Source organism: Bombyx mori, chromosome 9 (genome assembly GCF_030269925.1).
Source record: "Bombyx mori chromosome 9, ASM3026992v2".
NCBI classification, from domain to species: Eukaryota; Metazoa; Arthropoda; class Insecta; order Lepidoptera; family Bombycidae; genus Bombyx; species Bombyx mori.
Genome location: NC_085115.1, coordinates 9207716 through 9229839, shown reverse-complemented (window position 1 = coordinate 9229839; position 22124 = coordinate 9207716). Strand labels below are relative to the sequence as shown.

Below are 22124 nucleotides of genomic sequence, written 5' to 3'. Positions count from 1 at the left end.
CATAAATTAAAAACAAAAAAATATATCGGTATTAAAAAAAAAAAATTGTTAGTTGTGCAGGTATAGTGAAGCTACCATTGAAAATTTTATTCAAGGTATTATTTGTTATAAAAAAAAAAAAAAAAATCCCAAAATTTTATTGTCTTACTGTAAATAGCTTATACGTACACCGAAATGCATTTATAATATCTAATATAATAGTTTCGATGAATTGAATCTTGAATACCAAACGCAAGTACTTTTTATTTTGAAATGTTCGCGAGTTCGCCACCCGCATGCGCGTTTGTGTCAAACCTCTTCCAGACTGGAGCGAAAATTTTGGTGGTCTCAGTTCAAGTGACGGATGCTGCGGACTAAGACCGTCTGTTCATAACGAATATTACGGATACGATACAAACTTTAATGTAGGAATTTCGTAAAACGAACCTGTTCGAAGGAAAAATATTTTGGATATTATTAGCATGAGTGCAATCAGTTATGTATGTTTTTTACTATTATTAGTAGTTTCCGTTGTTGGTGCTAAAGTTTTGAAAGTAAAATTTGAAGGTGAGAAAACATATATTTTTTATGATATTTATATAAAGTTAAAAAGTTAAACATAATGTGACATCACATCTGATGGTAAATTCTCATTGCCGCCAACAGACTCGGTGATACCAAGGTACAACCAAATTAGCGTACTGTAAAAAGATTAGACTATTTAAACCTCTATAAACACTTTCTACACAGAATGTTAAAGAACTCAAGTTAAACCTGATATATAAACCAACGTATTCTCAATACAAAACAATCGCATCCTAACCACAATAATTGGTTAATAAAATACAAAATTGAGAAGCCGAGGAAAGGCAAGGCGAATAACATAAACGCCATTCAGCGTAAAAATGTTGTTAATTAATTTTATTACGCGTGATCTAAGTAAAGCCAGAAAAGCTCGCGACAAATATTTATTAACAATCTATTTCACTGTTAATATATTGATGTAGTTATTGTTTCTTTTCTACACCCGGTGAAACCAGAATAGCCCTTCGAGGCTATTCGTAATTACGTAGACGAAAATATAATTTAAATTTCTTTAACATTCAATAAAAATCAATAACCTCTCAGGTAAAAATTAATGGAAATTTCAAGCTGCTCGGACCCGTAGTTATAAGCCGTACTCGTATTTACGAACCGTTCACATATTTACGTGCTACGACGTAACAACAGTAGTGTCTACTTGACAGAGCTCTTAGACATAACCCCGAGTTTCTTGCCGGATCATCTCAATGGGTAGCGAGTCCGATTCGGTGGTAGATTCAGCGCTGATCTTGCTAGGGCTTGTGTTAGTAAATTCTCACCTACCCGCCCGGGCTTAGCTGGAATAGCCTCTTAGGCTACCAGCCAACAGGTAGAGAAAAAATAATAACACAGCGTTAAGAATGTTCTGGAAACTTTTTACTGGTGGCAGGGGGTACCTTATAAGGACACACAGATGGGTACCACCACTCTACTTCAGCCACGAAGCAGTCGTATGAGTTGAAGGAATTGAAAAATTGTTAGTAGAGTGCAACTGAAACTTCGACTTCACATGTTCAAATTCCTCAATTCAAATCCAAGTGATTCCCCTTATATTTGACAACGTGCTGCAGCAATAAGGAGCGAATGCTGCTTAACACCAGCTAGTCCTACCTATCAAACAAAAGTAAATCTCGTCAGCGTGCTAATAAGAAAAAATATGACCACAAACAAACGAACATTATACATCAAACAGCAAAATGTTGATATAATATAATTAGCATAGTTTATTTGTTTTATCGTCTGAACTCCGAAATTATGTTATGAATATAGCATTAAAGTTCATATCTACTTCTGAATTATAATGAACATAATAATAATACACGTTAAATACGACGTACATTTGTAGATATGTTTATAGACTTTTATTTGTAAGTCGTCGTGGCCTAATGCGGGATTTACATTACGAAATTAGTGTCATGCATGTTGAGCTCAGTTTCACGAAAGTAGTTTCGATATATGCGAAAGTAGTTTCGTTAAAAAATTAGTGTCGCGAAATTCACAGTATCGCAGTAACCATGGCGCCTTCAGCATCAAAGCTATAATTTGCTATATTCAATGTAGCTATAGAATATAAACTTAAAAAAAGACTATCAAGAAAAAAAAAGTTGGTAATTTTCGAATGATAATTTTGCTTTTTTACTGTAGGTGTTTCGGGTCCCAGAGACACCCTTGTCGCTGTTATTCATTAATAAGATCTAATTTTTATTCTGTACTCCATCGTTGGTTTGCCATTTTCAACGCTTGAAGCGCGTCCAAACTAACAATACACACGTCCGCACAGCGCAGGCCCTTTCGCGACATTAGTTTCACGTCGCGTCTACACTATGAAATTAGTTGCATGACACTAATTTCACCAAAAAATCGCGCAGCGCACGAAACTAATTTGAATGCATGAAATTAATGCATGCATTACGAAAGTATTAAATTACACGTGAAACTGTTGGTAAAACTAATGTCACGAAATTAGTTTCATGCCACTAATTTCGTAATGTAAATTCGCCTTTAAGGATAAGAGGTCCGGTGCATTCGTTGTTGCGATGCATCGGTGTTCGAATCCCGCAGGTGGGTACCAATTTTTCTAATGAAATACGTATTTAACAAATGTTCACGATTGACTTCCACGGTGAAGGAATAACATCGTGCAATAAAAATCAAACCCGAAAAATTATAATTTACGTAATCACTGGTGGTAGGACCTCTTGTGAGTCCGCACGGGTAGGTACCACCGCCCGCCTATTTTTTCTGCCGTGAAGCAGTAATGCGTTTCGGTTTGAAGGGTGGGGTAGCCGTTGTAACTATACTGAGACCTTAGAACTTATATCTCAAGCTGGGTGGCGCATTTACGTTGTAGATGTCTATGGGCCCCAGTAACCACTTAATACCAGGTGGGCTGTGAGCTCGTCCACCAATTCGCAGCGATTATGAGTTTCCACTGAGTCTCGTCTTATTTGTTATCGGATTTCTTACGCTACGAACCTCACCTGCGATCTAGTAACATCGTCTTCACGTGCGTCTGATCTAGCAATAGTACTTAGACTTGATAACAATTGTAAATTACCCTCGTTTATACATTGAGAATAATCGTATCGCCACTTCTGTAACAAGGGCTAATTATATTTTCTGTTGTTACCTTATAAATCTTTTTAAGTACTTTGCAGAGCAATAAAGTTTTAATATTTTTATGAAACCAGACAGTGGGTTAATGCAAAATGATGTGTAATGACGTAATTAATGTCATTGTCTCTTAATAAAAACACACATTTGAAAGAATACTTGAAACAGTTTTATACAACTCAGAAAAATTTACATCTTTTAAATATAAATAAAATAAAATAAGAAACATTAAAAACCTTTAAGTAGAAAATTTAAGTCCGAGTAGGATATTTGTATTTTGAATTGAACATCCCCTATATTTAATATAAAATGAAAATACTAATTCGAAGAATTGTGCCATTCTTATGTTCCCCCCCTTATTATTCTCCCCCTTATGTTCTAGAAGAACTAATGAAAACCTCAGAACTACTGAAGCTACTATTCAAATATTAACTTATTATTTTCTCTTATTACAAAAAAACCCATAAGTATAATTTTACCTTAACAAAATATGTGTTGCGTTACTCTTTTTTTTATTGCTCAGATGGGTGGACGAGCTCACAGCCCACCTAGTGTTAAGTAGTTACTTAGAGCTCATAAACATACACAACGTAAATGCGGCACCCACCTTGAGATATAAGTTCTAAGGTCTCAGTATAGTTACAACAGTTACCTCACCGTTCAATCCGAAACGCATTACTGCTTCACGCCAGAAATAGGCAAGGTAGTGGTACCTACCCGCGCGGACTCACAAGAGGTCCTACCACCAGTAAAAACTTGTTTACATTCTGCATGAATTTTTTCGAGCAACAAACAATTTGTTCCTTTCATTTCATAATAATACGCAATACCAAAGATAAGCCGCTTAAGGAATTGAAAAGAGAATATTCCAGGAAGAAAAATTGAAGAGCAAACGAACTCATGAATAAATATGGAGAAAATGTTCAATCCTATCTCTTTGTACCTATCATGAGTAGATAATATTAGTCTCAATTGTTTTCTAACAGTAGATTCAATTTAGTTTGTAACTGTACCTATTTCCCAGTTTGCTTTGGCCATCATAATTAATTAAAGTGAGCCCGCACGGTTAAATACCACCATTTTGGCTATTAATACCGAGATAAATTATTAAATAGCAGCATAATAAACATTACTTCCTTTGCTTTGTATTGCGAAAATATAATATAATAGTTTAAAAAGCACAAAAAATCTTACAAGTATTGCATCGTACTATGAATGCTAGATTACATTGTAATTTTGTAGATGGAACATGGAACCGTTTTTATGACGTGTATTAAAAAAGCCCGAAAGTCCTCGGAAGCACAATCCGTGGTACTTTACTTTTACCAGCAACATTTCTAAAACTATTCACATTTACACGACAAGGCCAAAGTACTTTCACATGAACTCTCTTTAAGATCGAAGACGCATGCTCGATCTACTGTTCCTGTATGAAGTTCATAATGGAGAACTCGGAATCTTATATATTCTGAATTTCTCTATGTCATTAGTGCCGACAGGGTCTTCAAAGCTCAGGGCTGTTATGGGTCCAATGTTATACCAACCTATAATAGCTAGACAAATGCCGCCAGCTACCTTGAGATATAAGTTCTAAGGTCTCGGTACAGTTACAACGGCTGCCGTACCTTTCAAACCGAAACGCATTACTGCTTCACGGCAGAAATAGGCACGGTGGTGGTACCTACCCGTGCGGACTCACAAAACCTCCTACCACCAGTAAACAAGATGTCCTACCACCAGTCCGTAGACTCCAAAACCTGACACGAAACCTCTGAGTCTACGGGAAGATTCTGCTCTGCGTATCGTATATTCCTCGGGGAGTGCTCTGAAAATGTATTTATACCCTACAATATATTGTTCTATTTATTAATTAATCTAAAAAATAAGTTGCATTACATTTTCGTAAACCGTGTCTGCTCTTTTCTAAGTCTGTTGCTGTTACATATTCATATCTATTTTTATTTATTTGTCAAGTTCTATTTTTACAGATACGCCGAAATTCGTTGGTTCAGATACAAATGTTACTGTGGTGATCGGAAGAGACGCTACACTTACCTGTACCGTGGAGAACTTGCAAAAATTCAAGGTGAATAATGATAGATAGCAATACTAAAATTTTGTTTATGGAAAATCAAGATGTTTTAATCAATTACAATAAAAATACCTTAATCGGTGCAGATTCTGGCTACTTCTGCCGCGAAAAAAATTATGGATTACTGAAGGATAGGCATTGTTCAACGGCGTTGTGACTTGGATCTTATATCTCAAGCGTAGCAGCATTCACGACCTGCGGTGTCTATGCCTATGTCTGGTAAATACTAAATATGAAGTAAGACAACCTAATCTACCCATACAGGTCTTTAAAATTTTACAATAGGTACTTAAGTCGTCTCAATAAAATAAAATATATCTACTCGACCGTATTCAAAGTCTCCATACAAATATCCAATATAATCTTCAATATCTACGCGCTTTCCAATCTCTTACGTATTCAGTATACAAAACGTTTGAGCATTGCCGTTTGTGAACGTTATTCAACTCGCTAAAGTACGTTGCTCAATATTTACGATCCCGAAATAAGGACAAAGGCCGCTCTTGCTACATTCGCTCAAACGCATTACCCCTACGGGACCCTGTCTGCATCGGCATCTCCATTAGTTAGGCTAATAGTTACCATTAGTCATTTAGTCCGTTGTAACGGCTTTCCATTCATAACTCCAGCTCATAAGAAAATGTTCGCAGTTTCCCACTAAACGTTTTGGACGCAGGTGCGAATTGAGGATGCGTTGAGGCGTATGTACCTACATTTATACGGAACCGTTTTCGTAATGATCGAACCTTTATCCCAATATAACTGGACTCTTTCATGTATTTCTTTATCGACGGTCCGCACTGGTGCCTGCAAGCCATACTCGTAATTAATAAGACACCCGCTGTACTTGCGACCTTAGAACTTATATCTCAAGGTGGGTGGCGCATTTACGTTGTGGACGTCTATGGGCTCCAGTAACCATTTAACAACAGGTGGGCTGTGAGCTCGTCCATCCATCTAAGCAATAAAAAAATAAAAAAAATATTAAGTGATAATTAGTTCCGGTCACTGGTATCACTTTTCTTAGGATAGATATACGAAGTAATGACACTGTATAGTAAAAATCAAAGGTATAAAATTACTAATAATTTGTCCTATTGTAAGATCACACACTGGTGCGTACGAAGGTACAATCATCTTGTTATCAAAACCAAATTTAAATGTGATTCTTGTGTTGTTTCCGCTTCAAAAGTTTCTAAGTACATATCTGGCTAGCACTCGTAAATATTAAGGGTTAAGTGCTTCCAACGCATTTGTCCTCCACAAGAGCAATTACGAAGGTAAAGTTACACCATTTAGTAAAACAGTCTGCTGTGAATCATAACTGCTCTTTCCATTGCTTTTATTATTCCATTATATATTATATAACAGTTTTATCTCATTTAATTTTTCAATTATAATATTTGTTTATTATACAAAAGCTGCAATGCCAACAATAACAATTTCTCAAGGAATTTAATAAATCATTATAATACTTACAGCGGTAGGCAGCGTCGGCTCTGCCCCTGGCATTGCTGAAGTCCATGGGCGACGGTAACCACTCATCATCAGGTGGGCCGTATGCTCGTATGCCTGCAAGGGCAATAAAAAAAAAGATAAAGTTGGAAATTCAGTTTGAAAAAATATTTTTAATTTATTTATTACACTCATGCACATCGGCGGACTTAGTGGCTAAGGCATTCCCTACCAGTCAACCAAAAAAACTTAGTCGGTACAATGGTTGCTAAATTAATGTAAAAATAAATAGATATTACACATTATACTATTATTATTAAAAGCACATATAAATACAAATAACAATATTATACTATATAAACGTAGTGAAACAATAAATTATTTCAGTGAATATTCCTAGTATATTACTTCTAAATATTTAACAATTTAACATTCTATATTTCGGTATTAATATTCAAAGTATTCTGCCAATTTACATAAAATAATTTTGCGAACTATATCTGATGGACATTTCAGGGAACAATCAACTTTTCCATAAACAGGTTTCGAACAACTTCTAAATCCTTTTTTCTGTAACTATATTTTTCATTTAGATTAAGATAACAATCATAAAGTAAAAAGTCTCATTTAAAAGTAAAGACGTAAATTTCTTCACCAATCTTTTAGAATTAAATCTTTAATATTTCATTAAAATTACTTTTATACTTGTAAAATTGTTTCTGAATCAGTGAAGCGTGTGAACATTCTACGAGTAACAGCTAAATAATTGGATAACTTGCTATATTTGATTTAAAACTCAATATTTTTTCTACTTTATTTATACAAAACTCATTCTTGTCTTCCATTACTGAGGGACAGCATTTATCCATTAGCTTGATTTGGCTTATAGTATTACGGTACGCCACCTGACTGAAGTTAACCCTTCTTGGGATTGCTAAGCTTGGAATCATTGCGAAATAAAGGTTGGAATTAGTGAAAGTTAATAAACTGATATTGTAGGAGATTCAGCCTCTGGCCCAAAAAAGATAATAACTTTGACATCCCACTACCAATGCGGAAGAAGAAATTATGAGTGTTATCTCGAGAAACCCGGACTATATACATATAAACATTTATAATCCGCTATCCTGATTGACTGACTGACTGATTCATGAATGCAGATATATGAATGTATAAGCCCCCTCTCCACTGAACGACGATCCACCGATCTAGAATCTCGAAAATTTGACCATTGATGTCTTTTGTGTTGTAAGCAGCCACTACAGAAGGATTACTGGAAAACGCCTGAAGGGGTAAAGTAAGAAATGAATGGTTGTATGGAATTCCGTTATTTTCAAAGTAAAAAGAACGAAATTCCATTTACCGACTTTTGGTTAGACCTACCCTTAGAGTATGTATGTATATCGGCGCTATTTAAAATGTGAGAGGGTAAACTAGGCGTTGTTAATTAACGTGTTGTCTACGAAGGCGAATTTGCGGGCGAAAAAGTAGTTGTGTAATAGTGTCCTTTGATTTAAAATTTTATGTTATAACTAGTTTTCGTCTCGCATCTTTATCTGCGTAGTTACATTTTAAATCGCGTGGGCGGAGACTGGTACTCAAAAGTGGCATGAAAAGTAGCCGAAATTCTTTCCCAGGAAAACTATTTCCATACCGAATTTTGTCAAAATCAATTCAGTGACTTGGGCGTGGAAACTTCACAGACAGATAGAGTTATTCTCGTCTTTTTAATATTAATAGTAGGTTGTAGTATCAAACTGTGATGATGATTAATAATAAGTTTGTTCTGCTTCATTTTTACACTTAATAGAACATACATGGCACGTATAATAAAAGATGAATTTACAAATAATCCGAATAAAAAAAAAACGGACAAAACACAAATATATTTATAGTGTTATTTTTAAATAATGAATAGGTATAATTGATTAGGTCGCTTGGCTCAAAGTTGATACACAAACTATCTTGACGATCGGCAATCACGTGATCACGAAGAATCATCGCGTGAGCATCGGCAAAGGAGACCAGACCTGGTCCTTAACGATTCGAGACATTCGTCTGTCAGATGCGGGACAGTACATGTGCCAATTGAACACTGAACCGATGACCATACAGACCCATCATTTACAAGTATCAGGTAATCAACAATAATTCTTATAAGAACGCTCGCATTCACCGTACTCTATGCCATTTAAAAACATACATTTAAGATTTAAAAGTTCAATATTAACGATATTCAATTAGATATTTTTATATTGTACCTATATATAATATGATAATTTACCATGTTAGTATCGATAAACAAATAGATAATATGTAATACCTAAAAAGTCTTCTTCCTAACGTATTAATTATAAAATTTTCATATCACCGAAGAAGTCGTCGTCGCCTAAAGACTAAAATTAAAATGTACTCATGTCGAGTATTTCGATGTTCAAATCTTGTGAAGTTTTTCCGAATGACTCCCACAATGAATGGAAAGATGAAGGAATAGCATCCTGTAATGAAAATCAAACCGGCATAAATTATAATTTGTATGATTATTATACAATTGATACAAAATACCTCAGGTCTCATGATGGGTGGCGGTATCCGCGTTCTGATTTCTATGTGTTCCGGTAACCACTTAACACCAGGTGGGCCGTGAGCTCGTGCACGAATTAACGTATTAAGCCAAAAAAAATTTTAGTGCCACCGGATATCATAAATTCAAGCAGTAGCGGTGAGATTACAGTACGTGAGGGAGAAAACGTTTCTCTGCATTGCTCTGCTTCTGGTGCTCCCAAACCTACAATCACTTGGAGGAGAGAAGATTTAACTCCAATGAAAATTGGATCTGAAGTGGGTAAGATACAACTAACAAAATAATTTGTAATATTCATTCATGTCGTAGTGATGGCGTCATAATAGCTGATCAAGGTCATGCGATTTAAGCGGTTCCCAGATCGGTTCCATAGGTATCATAAGTGCCATCCACTTTGAGGCATGAGATCGAGGTCTCAATTCCATTACAAAAGCGGCTGTTCTGCCCTTCAAGCCGTAAAGCATGAGTGCTATAAGGGTCTAAAAAAAAAAAGCAGTGTACAAAGATTTTGTGACCATAAAATAAACGCATGTTTTTTCACTTATCAATAATTAATGTGGAAAAATCAATTTATACCTATTCGGAATGGCACATTATTCTCGTGACTCGAGATGACGGAACACATATCTTCTTCTCGCATTAAAACTGTATAATCTCAAAATTTACGAATTTTACAGGAGAGTGTTTTAAAGGTTTAACATGTGATATTTTTCATATTAAGCATATTTGCAAATTTATTTTTTATTTTTTACCAGTTACACTATCTGTCTCTTAAAGTAAGATAAAATTATGTAATAATTTTGTTAATAGTAGTCAAAACATAGGTAAACTAAAAAAAAAAAGCAAAACTAAACTACGTTCTTTTGACAGTATTTATGAGAAAAATAGTGGTGATACCAAATGTTTTCGCATATTAACTCAATTTTGAATATTTTTGGAAATTGTACATTTTTAATGCGAAAAGACGATATGTGTGCTGTGATATTGTTCACCCATCTACGAGGTGAGGCGATGTAATAAATAGAAATTAAGCAAATTTAATTTCTAGCGTCGAAATGGAACGGCGTGTGGTTAAACATGTCGTCTGTGAGTCGAGATATTAATGGCGCTTTCCTTTGCATAGCCACAAATGGCGTGCCTCCTTCTGTTAGCAAAAGAATTTTGCTACGTGTTATGTGTGAGTATGTTCGAACCTTGAAAATTTGATCCGAAACTTCAAGCCCCTGAAGAAAGTTAAATGTATTTTGAAATATTATTATAAATTCTCCGGTTATCAAGTCAAATATACTTTGATTTCATAGTTATACATATAAATAAAAATTCACCTTTCAAATTCATCTTTTGGTTATTTGTATCGATATTTAACCTAAAAGTGCCTGAGGACAGACTTATTAACCTTCAGATAGAACATAAGCTAAAATTTAACGAGAACCCAACTGAATACAATATATTTGGTTACTTTGAATTTTATTTCGTAAATAATATTTTATAAATAACATTTGAGTTTCTTCAAAAAAAAAACCTAAAATTTCCAAACCATAATAGAATAACATAAATAGAATATTATAATAATAAATATAATAAAATAAAGTACCTAAATAAAACTAATTACACGTGCTAATAAAACAATGAATTAAACTATATTTTTTTTTAATGTTTTTATCGTTTGTATTTTCTCTATACTCGTCTTGTGGCCTTGAAATAAATTTTGCATAGATAATATAACACATTAGTAATGATACGAATGATAATTTGAAAATACGATACCATATACATACCTTATGCCTCTGTATTTTAAAAAAATCAATACACCGCATACTCGTGCCCGCATGATCTCGAACTCAAAGCTTGAAGCAAACATCACACCCCTAAGTTGGCAGATTCTTATTGAAAGGATTGTGAGTCCCATTACATTAAATTAAATGTTCGGAAACAAACGAAGGTCTACACTCGTTTAGAATGTGAAATACAAAATGGGAATGTGAAACAAGAAACGTGAAATGTTACCGAAGTGTTATTTTACATTCAAAGCTTGTCTCACGAATGCGTCGATGTATTTCATTTATCGATGAAAAAAATTAAATCTGTCCGAAACTTATTACTAAAGGCTGGTTATTAAAAGAAGGCTTATTACTAAAGGTTGTTTTATATTTTCCTTCCGGCGTTGGGAACAAGCCTGATTACAGTAGAGGGTATAATATGACATAAATGCTACAAAACATGTTCTCTGACACGGCTTGAAATGTTAAATTGAATAGAGCTTTTACTTATGAATCCTGATCCAATGCTGGCAATAAACGTTTTTATTTTTGAAACTAATCTGACTTTAATAGTCTTATGTTGCTTACGATGAAAAACACTGGTGAATTTGATTTTCCGCTTGAGATACTGAATCTATCAACTTGTAGATGCCCAGTGCTACAACCTGTCTTCATTTCTTCATTCAAAGGCCGTTGATGATAATGATATCATAAAGGAAATGCCTTGTTTAAAGGTACTTGATTTTTTTAGGCAAACCTAAAGTCCATGTAATACAAAAAATGATTGGTGCCTACATCGGAGATACTGTAAATCTTCATTGCAAAATTGAAGCATTTCCACCGCCAGTTATAACCTGGATACATCAAGACACCATCAAATTACAAAATGGTAGGCATACCTTTTTTAATCACGCTTGCAGATAAGTATATTAAATTTAGTATGTACATTCAAAACATCTATTTGTTTTGTACTTTGAAGATCAATACGCCCAACGTATGTCAAATTGGACGGTCTTGCGATATAATAAAGATTGATGACGCAATCTTATCAAAAAATCTACAATACAAATACCACTAATTCGTAGATTCTACGTAATTGTTCAATTATTTATTTTCAAAATTATACAAATCTATTGTGAAAATAAGTATTAGATATGTGAAAGCGACCGGAACTTTTAGCTGTTCAGTTTATCATAGAATATAAACAAATTTAAAAATGTTCTTTTTCTCAAATTAGGTACAAAGTACCAGGTCATCACGGAATCGAAGAGCTACAAACACACAGTGATACTAAGAGTATACAACGTCTGTAGAGAAGACATAGGCTCTTACTATTGCTGCGCTGAGAACCAGCTTGGATCTTCGAAGAACGATGTCACATTATACAGTAAGCATTTAGTTTACAGTAAGGTAAAGGTGTCTTGAATAAGAAGTGACTTACAATCTCAATGTATAGTGCCTATTGATAAATTTAATGAATCGGAAGTAACACTATGGTCTCTAGTAACACTATTTTATGAAGGAGACACAACATTGGGTTTTAGTAGCGTAGACTTAAGGTGGGCTCAAAACTGAACCGATGGTAAGTGATTGCATAGTAAAAGTAGTTGCATTGCATAGTTCATACTGGTGGTAGGACCTCTTGTGAGTCCGCACGGATAGGTACCACCACCCCGCCTATTTCTGCCGTAAAGCAGTAATGCGTTTCGGTTTGAAGGGTGGGGCAGCCGTTGTAACTATACATGAGACCTTAGAACTTATATCTCAAAGTGGGTGGCGTATTTACGTTGTAGATGTCTATGGGCTCCAGTAACCACTTAACACCAGGCGGGCTATGAACTCGTCCACCCATCTAAGCAATAAAAAAAAAGACCGTCGCCCAATATTGTTAACTGCAGATTAATAATCGGACATTAACTCACTGAGTTTCTCGCCGGATCTTCTCAGTGGGTCGCGATCCCGATGGTACATTTTGTAAAGCACTGCTCTTGCTAGGGCTAATTTTGGCAAACACCTCCAGGTTGTAGCACCATCCGTCTACGCGTAATTGGAATAGCCCCTTAGGCTACCAGTGAATAGGTAATGAAAAACAATAAATCGGATAGGCTTTATCCTACAAGATGGTTTGTTCTTGAATGTTCTTGTACATTCTACAAGCTTAGAATTGCATTCATTCAACTGATGATTATATAGATATATTTGTGTATATAAAGCTCACGAAAGATAACAAAACAAGAAGGATAACATTTTTATTGTTGTTGTTCTTCCAAACATAAAAGATTTAACACGGTGTTTAATTTCCTTTTAATTAATCGTTAGGTTAAATTGGAAATTCTTGTCTGGAATAAGTTTGCGATCACGTCCAACGAAATTAATTCCCTTCAAAAATACGCCGGCGGCTTTCTGTCTAAATATATCCAATTAATTGTGGTTTAATTAATTAAGGTGTCGGTTGGGAGGATCTCGAAATGTTTTTGAATTCTTTCCCTACGCTGAATTTTAATTTGTAAATATTGAGATGGATTGTCTTATTTAGTTTACTGGGGACAGTACCGTAATTCTTAAATTAGATGTTACATATAAGCTCGCATGGATTGCTACCACCATCATCCTCGTTTCTGTCGCGAAGCAATCATGCGTTCGAGTTTGAAGGGTATCTATCTAAGCATATATAAGTACTATCTTTTTTTTTCAACCTATGCTGATAGCCTTGAGAGGCTATATCAGCTTCGCCATAACGTGTAGGTGAGCTCACGGGGCTCAAACCGGAGTGTTGCTAACTCTGGCCCTAGCAAGAGCAGTGCTTCGCAGAATCTACCACCGGATCGGAAACGCGACCCACTGAGAAGATCCGGCGAGAAACTCAATGGGCTGTGTCTGTGGGTTAATTCGCTCTTGGAGCCCTGACTCTGTCCTCATGCCTTTAGGTTTGTTCACGTTGCAAGGACCAGATAACAACTTAAACCCAGATGTGACGTAAGCTCGCTAGCCCACCGACGCAGTCAAAGATAAGAAGATGCTGGGCGATAATTCAAAACTACTCAGTATAATTAGTACAAGTTCTATCAAACATTTAAGACTTATCGCTCGTCAAACATTCTCCAAATAATTTTCAAAGTTCTCTCTCTCACTTCGTCTGAAAATTAATTCGCACTAAAATTATTTCTTAGTTCCCGCAGTAATAATCTAGATTGAATTCAATTGAAAAGTTATCGTGCCTTTTGATTTTAAGCCTTAGCAACGACGACTATGAGTACTTCAACAACTGAACGAACCACAACGGCGTGGATCCCGAAATCTACTCAGCCATGTGAGTATAAGGGAATAGAAGTAATACGGGCTTCTTTATCTATCTTATATATCCTCTCCTTTTATATGTATAACGCTATAGCGGTCAAATTTTAGTATATTCGTTTGAATATGTATTACTACTCTTTTCTATTACTAACTATATTCATTTGAATATACTAACTCATTTGAATATTGTATAATATATATATAATAGGTACTATATTATATTTACCTATGAAGTTGCCGTTTCACAATTCAAATGTAACATCGGACCTTGCACCGACAGATTTCTACTTTTTGGCAGAAAAAAAATTCAATGCCGAGAGGCCGTATTAAATGCTTTTGAAGAGTTTGTTGGCTCCCGTGCACACCAGGGGTTCATATTTTTATTGATAAAAACTTTCCTTATATTAATCAACAATTTCGTATTTTTATGTTTATGTATATAGGTATGTGTCTCATAATTGTATTTATTGCCTTTATTAGAATATGTGACTATATAACTAGTCAGGTCATAAGTATTGTCACACAGTAAAAACTTTTCTTTTAGAATGCTGGCCACAAAAAAGTTTATTGAATTCGAATTTCGCATTGTTCATGAAAATAAAAATGTATACTTTTAGAATTTTACTCATTTTTAAATATGGAGTGGACGCTTAAAGAAGACCGTGTTGCAGTTATTGCGTTGCATCGTTGCGGTTACGCGCCAATTCAAATTTTTAACATACTGAAAAATTTGAATATAACCAAAAGATTCGTTTATCGTACCATCAAACGATACAATGAAGACTCTAGTGTAGATGACAGGTCAAGAAGTGGTCGCCCTCGGTCTGTTAGGACTCCAGCAGTGATAAAAGCTGTGAAGGCGTGAATTCAAAGAAATCCCAAACGTAAGCAGAAACTGTTGGCCCTTCAGATGGGGTTAAGCAGAACCACGGTGAAAAGGGTGTTAAATGAAGAAGAGGGCTTCGGGCATATCGAAGAAAAACAGGACATCGTTTGAATGCTGGTCTAATGGACCTGAGACTGAAGAGATGCCGCGCTTTGTTGAAGCGGTACGCGGGAAAAAAATATCGGGAAATTCTTTTTTCGGATAAAAAAAAATTTACCGTAGAAGAGAGCTACAACAAACAAAATGATAAAGTGTATGCACACAGTAGTGAAGAAGCGAGCAGCCGTATTCCGCGTGTCCAACGAGGTCATTTTCCATCCTCGCTCATGGTATGGTTGGGAGTTTCTTATTGGGGCTTAACAGAGGTACATTTTTGTGAGAAAGGTGTAAAAACGAATGCAGTTGTGTATCAAAATACAGTCCTGACGAACCTTGTGGAACCTGTTTCTCATACCATGTTCAATAACAGGCGCTGGGTATTCCAACAAGATTCGGCGCCAGCTCATAGAGCGAAGAGCACACAAGACTGGCTGGCGGCGCGTGAAATCGACTTCATCCGGCACGAAGACTGGCCCTCCTCCAGTCAAGATTTGAATCCGTTAGATTACAAGATATGGCAACACTTGGAGGAAAAGGCGTGCTCAAAGCCTCATCCCAATTTGGAGTCACTCAAGACATCCTTGATTAAGGCAGCCGCCGATATTGACATGGACCTCGTTCGTGCTGCGATAGACGACTGGCCGCGCAGATTGAAGGCCTGTATTCAAAATCACGAAGGTCATTTTGAATAAACTATAGTGTCATAAGAATCTATGTTTTGTTAAGTTCATTTTGGTATGTGAATGGTTACATAATGAATAAACTTGTTTCAATTATTTTACATTAAACATGTGACAGAATTTATGACCTGACTAGGTATATATATATATATATTATATCTAATTTATGTTTCTATACGCCTACTATTATTCCTACATTGCTTGGCTAGTATACAACGCCATGAGCATTAAGCCTACCAATGCATTTAAATACATGAAGTGTAATAAATAAAAATACATTAAGTTAATTTAAAAAAATGTGGAAGGTGCGTACACTAATTTCTCCAGCACTTTCCTGATAAATGTGAACTTCGGTTTCTATGGTTTCTTCACACGACCATTCTCGGCGGCGGAACTGACCGCGGACTATAGTACGGATGACGATTATGTTGTCATTCATTGTTGTTGTTAGTTTATAGATTAAGATTACAGGCAGCGGCAGAATAACAGCGATAGTTTCAGCTATACAAAGCTGAGCCGCGGCCTTTTTATCTCCACTATGTCAGTATAATATATTGTAGTATTGTTTAGAATTAGAATTTTTATTTTATGTTAATTGAAAAGTTATTTGTATTATGGAGTAAATACATGTAATTACTATTATTATCTTATATTTATTTAAAATCTTATTAATTACATAATATTTTTTTAAAAAGATATTAAAAATACAATTTTTAAAAAACACTATATAAAAATAGATTGCCGCTGATGGCGGTATCTACGACACAAGCCACCAGTGGTTAGGACTCCAGAGTGAGAAACCTCCTCACAATGCGTGCAGTATCGAGGATAACTGCCCTCTGTATTAGGCCCTTAACCCAGCTGGATAACGAAAGTTTCTTGAGATGTTGATCGAAACTTTTATTATTATTATTATTATGTTTCTCGCTTTCATAAATACGAGATGACTCATTCGCGGATTAATTACGGGTTTTTTTATACAACAGCATAAGTGGTTGTGCTTTTTTTTTCACTTACTTAGATAATGGAATTTGATTAGCAGATGCAGAATTAGAAGTGAGCGTTGATGACGAGGGCCAGAAGTATTCGAATGAAGACAGTTTCGTGGTTGTGCTCAGCCAACAGCAAATGCAAAACATTGGTAACTACATTTCTACAGATCGTTTTTTATTTTTTATTGCTTAGATATGTGGACGAGCTCACAGCCCACCTGGTGTTAAGTGGTTACTGGAGCCCATAGACATCTACAACGTAAATGCGCCACACACCTTGAGATATAGTTCTAAGGTCTCAGTATAGTCACAACGGCTGCCCCACCCTTCCAACCGAAACGCATTACTGCTTCACGGCAGAAATAGGCGGGGTGGTGGTACCTACCCGTGCGGACTCACAAGAGGTCCTACCACCAGTTTTCTTCATAAAATGATTGCTGCTATATATGTATAGTGATAAGTTAGCGCGGGTCGTTAAAGTTTAAAATTTGAAATCGTCATGGACTCTACGATAAGGCGCCCGGTACATTCATTTCGGGTGATGCGAATCTGTCGATCGGTGTTCGAATCCTGCAGGCAGTTACTGTTTTTTCTAATGAAATACGTAGGTACTTAACACGTGCTCATTGAGCTCATGCCACAACATCGTTTAATGAAAATCAAAACCGCGAAAAATGTAATTTGCTTAATTACTGGTGGTAAGGCGTCTTAGGAGTCCGCACAAGAAGGTACCACCACCCTGCTTATTTCTGCCGTGAAGAAACAATGCGTTTAGGTTTGATGGGGGTAGCACCCGTTTTACTATACAGCTGAAAATTAGAACTTATTTTTCATGGGGGGTGAGGATTTACATTAGAGATGTCTATGAGCTACAGTTACCACTTAACACCAGGTGGGACATGAGTTCGTCCACCCTTATAGTCATAGCATCCGGCGAGGAATCTTAAGGAAAAACTATCAAAAAACACGTACAGTTTGATATTTACGAAAGCAGAAAAAATTTTGACCATTTTCGTTATATTCGTAATTCATGTAAAGCTTAATTTGAAAAATGGATGGAGAGACGTGGCAGTAGTATATATCGATCGGTAATGGAATGATTTAAAAAAATATTTGCTCTAATAATTATCCAAGGCTGAACGTTATTAAGGACAAAAGGCAATCATCGATAACTCTAGTTCTATGAAAACAAAATAAATAAGCACTAAGGAGACCTGAAGCGATAATACCCTTCGTGTTGAAGCAATAATACCTTTGGGGATGAATTATTATTTCAACACTTTTGTTAACTGCTCTCACTCTTGAATCTTGACCAACTTTAGAGATACTCAATAGTTCTATTTGCTTCATTAATCTGATTACAATTATTGTGATCATACAAAACTATTTATCTTAACGCTTACTTAGAGCTGCGTTTGGATTCTGTTAGTTGATGTTCTTAGTTTTTAGATGTTGTATATGGATGTATGTATGTATAATTTGGTCATTCGCAGATTTGTCTCCGAGTTCGTGACCAGAACACGGGCTGGACCACTGGTCTATGTGGTCGTCGGCCCCAAAACTGAACACTCCGAGCTTTTACGTAATATTGTTTGTAACTCGCATAGTTTAGTAATACAATTGTTTGTGTAACATAATTTTATGAATGGTGAATAAAGTACGTGATAATACTTGTATGTTTTTTTGATGAAGTTCAGCTCCCTTCGCCTTTCCATGAGATATGGCTGTAACTGTAACTATACTGAGACCTTGGAACTGATATCTCAAGATGGGTGGCGCATTTACGTCGTAGGGTATGGGTTCCAGTAACCGCTTAACACGAGGTGAGCCGTGAGCTCGTCCACCCATCTAAGCAATAAAAAAATGGCATATCACAGCACTAGTAAGGTTTTAAATCCTTTCCTTGACTTCACTGGCTAATACATTCTGTGGTGATCGAGCTCTCTCGGTAATAGCTATGCAAACTCAGAGACATCACAACGTGAATGCGACCTCCCATCTTGAGACATAAGGTTTAAATTTCTGGGCGATAGCATATGTTCGAGATAGGCAGTTTTAAATTGAGAACAATGAACAAGCTGATAATGAGATACGCATTCGTAGTTAAGCAAACGAACTCTTGATCCGTCTAGTGTTAAATAGTCACCGGAACCCACAGTGTAAAAAATGAGCTCGGAATTTTTTATAGCATTATAAAAACGATAATCCTATCTTTCGATACAGAACTCAGACTGCTTTGTGACGAAAATAGAATAATAATTATTTGAGTCGTCGTAGCTAAATCATAAGATGCCTAGTGTGCTCGCATCGAAGAGTGCGACTTTACCGATATTTAAATTTCGCATTTAGATGCCCACTCGTTTTTCTATGGAAATTCGTACTTAGCACTAGACTTCTACGATGAAGACGAACAAAACCGCAACAATTATTATTACAACAACCGCAACAAATATTTACTAGTGGTAGGACCTCTTGTGAGTCGGCACGGGTAGGTACCACCACTCCGCCTATTTCTGCCGTGAAGCAGTAATGCGATTCGGTTTGAATGGTAGGGCAAGCCTTGTAACTAACTATACTGAGACCTTAGAACTTATATCTCAAGGTGGGTGGCGCATTTACGTCGTAGATGTTTGTGGGTTCCAGTAACCACTTAACACCAGGTGAGCTTTGAGCTCGTCTAGGCAAGATTTTTTTTTATTACGTACTACTATTTATCTATTATGACGTCTTGACATCTCACACACGAGATTAAAGAGTTTTCATTTAAGTGATTTGTTTTCTAATTTACTTCTATTTCTTAAATTTGAAGGTCAGTATTACGAAATAACATTACAATTTCATTCTCCCGTCGAGAAGCAGAAAAAAAAAACATGCGCATTTGTTTTAAAGGACCGCTTTAAAGGCTGTGGCGGCTACACTTGAGGTTTCAATTTAAAATTGCCATCTCCGTTCTGAGACTACAGTACGATATCGCGTTATGTAGGCCACCTATTCAACATCCAGAATAAAGCACATTGGCTTAGTGCAAAAAGAATAAATACTCAGATTAGGTAATCATCGTGTAATATATTTTAAGTTTCTTTTTTTTTTTCAAATATAATTTGGTTGATATTTAACAATATTTCAAGTTGACTGCCATGTGGGTTACCGATGCCATACGTGGTGCATTAAAGTATTTATTTTCGACTTCTCTCTTCGATCTTCTTAACCAGTGCAATATTTAGTAGACTCTGGGAAAGACGAATCCGAAGATACTGAGAATGAATCTATTTCTAAGAGACCTAAAAGTCTAATACATACATTAACAAATAAAAGAAGGCAAAGTTACGCAATCCGGGCGTTAGTAACAGAAATTGACATAATTACTTCAGTGCGCCACGTAGTGCCCGTAACCTCTTGTAAATCCGCGCGGGTAGGTACTACCACCCTACCTATTTCAACCGTGAAGCAGTAATGTGTTTCGGTTTGAAGGGCGGGGCAGCGTTTATAACTACATATACTGAGACCTTAGAACTCATATCTCAAGGTGGGTGGTGGCATTTACGTTGTAGATGTCTATGGGCTACGGTAACAACTTAACACCAGGTGGGCTGTGAGTTCGTTAGTTTTTATAACCTGTACTGTCCTGTTTATCTCAATATAATAATAAATTTTAAAACCTCTTAAATTGTAAGACCTCGAAATCTTAACTTGTCTTATTTTTAAAGAACTTCTTCTGTACAGCCTGTGTAGTAACTACAGACAATGCAATCGAAGTTGCAAAAACGATTTGCACATTCACGACAATTCAAAAAATAAATGTTAATTACATACCATAGTCCTGTTCTATAGTCCAAAAAAAAACGAAATAAATGACCCTTTGTGACCCCACTTCCATTCACTGCGGAGTAATAAAGTTACCGCTTTTTTAACCTAACCACACGATATTACACAATAAATTTTCTTTTTTTACTTATTTACGAAAACATTCGCATTTTTAAAGTCACACTAGGATAAACTGCCTAAACTTGCTCCGGTTGACAATTTCAATACTGCTAGATACAATACGATCAGTTTTAACAAGTAATCTCCTAAGTTCTGTTACTATAGGTGCTTAATAACAAAATCGACTGCAGGCCTGTCACAGACAGAATCTTTTTTTGGATAGATGGGTGAACGAGCCCATAGATATCACGGCGGTAATGTTGGTTCCTATCTTGAGGTCGAAATCGTATAACAGCTTTCTCACTATTCTAACAATATTGCATGGCTGCTTCGCCTCAAAATAAGCAGGATGATGGCTATCTTTCAAAGCTATTTGATGTTCAGGATCTTGGTGTATCTAGTTCTTTTTATCTCGTTGTCGAAGGTAGTGTGATAACCTTGTATCACCTTGACCGCGTTCATGCGTAACGAACGACGCAGCACCACAGTGCTTAGATGGGTCATAGTGTGGCTCTATAAGGTCACGACCGTATAGTCTTCCACGTGGACTCCCGTGCACATGTACCGGGGTAACCATTTCAGGTGAGGGCCTGTTTTTGTGGTATCGTCGCCGTTTGCCACTACAAACGGGTCACTGGGTTAAGCCACCCAGGTTTGTGGGGTCGTATTTATTTGTAGGGCCTCCAGCGTAGCGCCATCAAGTTATCAAACCGCAATGGGGCAGGCGATCTTCAGGCTGCGGGGGAGGCCTGTCTTATTTGATGGCTACAACCCGCCGCTCAGTAAGTCAAACTCGTGGGGAAAAGTTCTCGCGGGCATCCGTTTAAAATGCCAATCATGCAATCAAAAAAAATCCTTCCCTAAGCACATAGTAATGAATATTTGAAGATAGAACTTAAGTAGGGTTGACGTCAGAAAGACGACCTAATAGTAAAGCACATGCCAAACCCCTATTCTGGTTTGGTTAGAGAACATGCTGCGCCGAACCTTAATTATGTGGGAGAAGGGCAAGATGAAGAAGTTTTTTTTTGTACGAGACTCATAAATTTTGATAAATAAAATCAATCTAAAATAAATCTTGTTGTATCACTGATTAAAATCAAATTTCCACAACTGAGCGACCATAGTCATTACTAATTATTGTTCGAAATTCGATAATAGAATTTAATGAAACAATGTTA

At 36.2% G+C, this 22124-nt stretch overlaps 1 protein-coding gene across 2 annotated transcripts; it reads left to right on the top strand.

Moving 5' to 3' along the window:
• The first annotated feature begins 329 nt into the window (after nucleotides 1–329).
• Nucleotides 330–18689, top strand: LOC101735865 (lachesin). 2 transcript variants are annotated; one of them, XM_012688560.4, is made up of 10 exons: nucleotides 330–546; nucleotides 5163–5260; nucleotides 8654–8858; nucleotides 9411–9566; nucleotides 10354–10482; nucleotides 11817–11954; nucleotides 12303–12452; nucleotides 14298–14375; nucleotides 17070–17168; nucleotides 18513–18689. In XM_012688560.4, exons 1-10 carry the CDS (start codon nucleotides 462–464, stop codon nucleotides 18530–18532), a joined length of 1158 nt encoding a protein of 385 aa, XP_012544014.2. In that variant the 5' UTR covers nucleotides 330–461; the 3' UTR covers nucleotides 18533–18689. The 2 variants fall into 2 exon arrangements, with proteins under 2 accessions (XP_012544014.2, XP_021202222.1); XM_021346547.3 differs by having other exon boundaries at nucleotides 331–546; nucleotides 17067–17168.
• The last annotated feature ends 3435 nt before the right edge of the window (nucleotides 18690–22124 follow it).

Excerpts from the sequence above, each read along its gene's own strand:
- LOC101735865 (XM_021346547.3), top strand. The coding sequence starts at position 462 with ATGAGTGCAATCAGTTATGTATGTTTTTTACTATTATTAGTAGTTTCC. Across the intron at positions 10,483-11,816 it reads AATTTTGCTACGTGTTATGT|GCAAACCTAAAGTCCATGTA; the intron begins GTGAGTATGTTC and ends TGATTTTTTTAG. Across the intron at positions 12,453-14,297 it reads GAACGATGTCACATTATACA|CCTTAGCAACGACGACTATG; the intron begins GTAAGCATTTAG and ends TTTGATTTTAAG.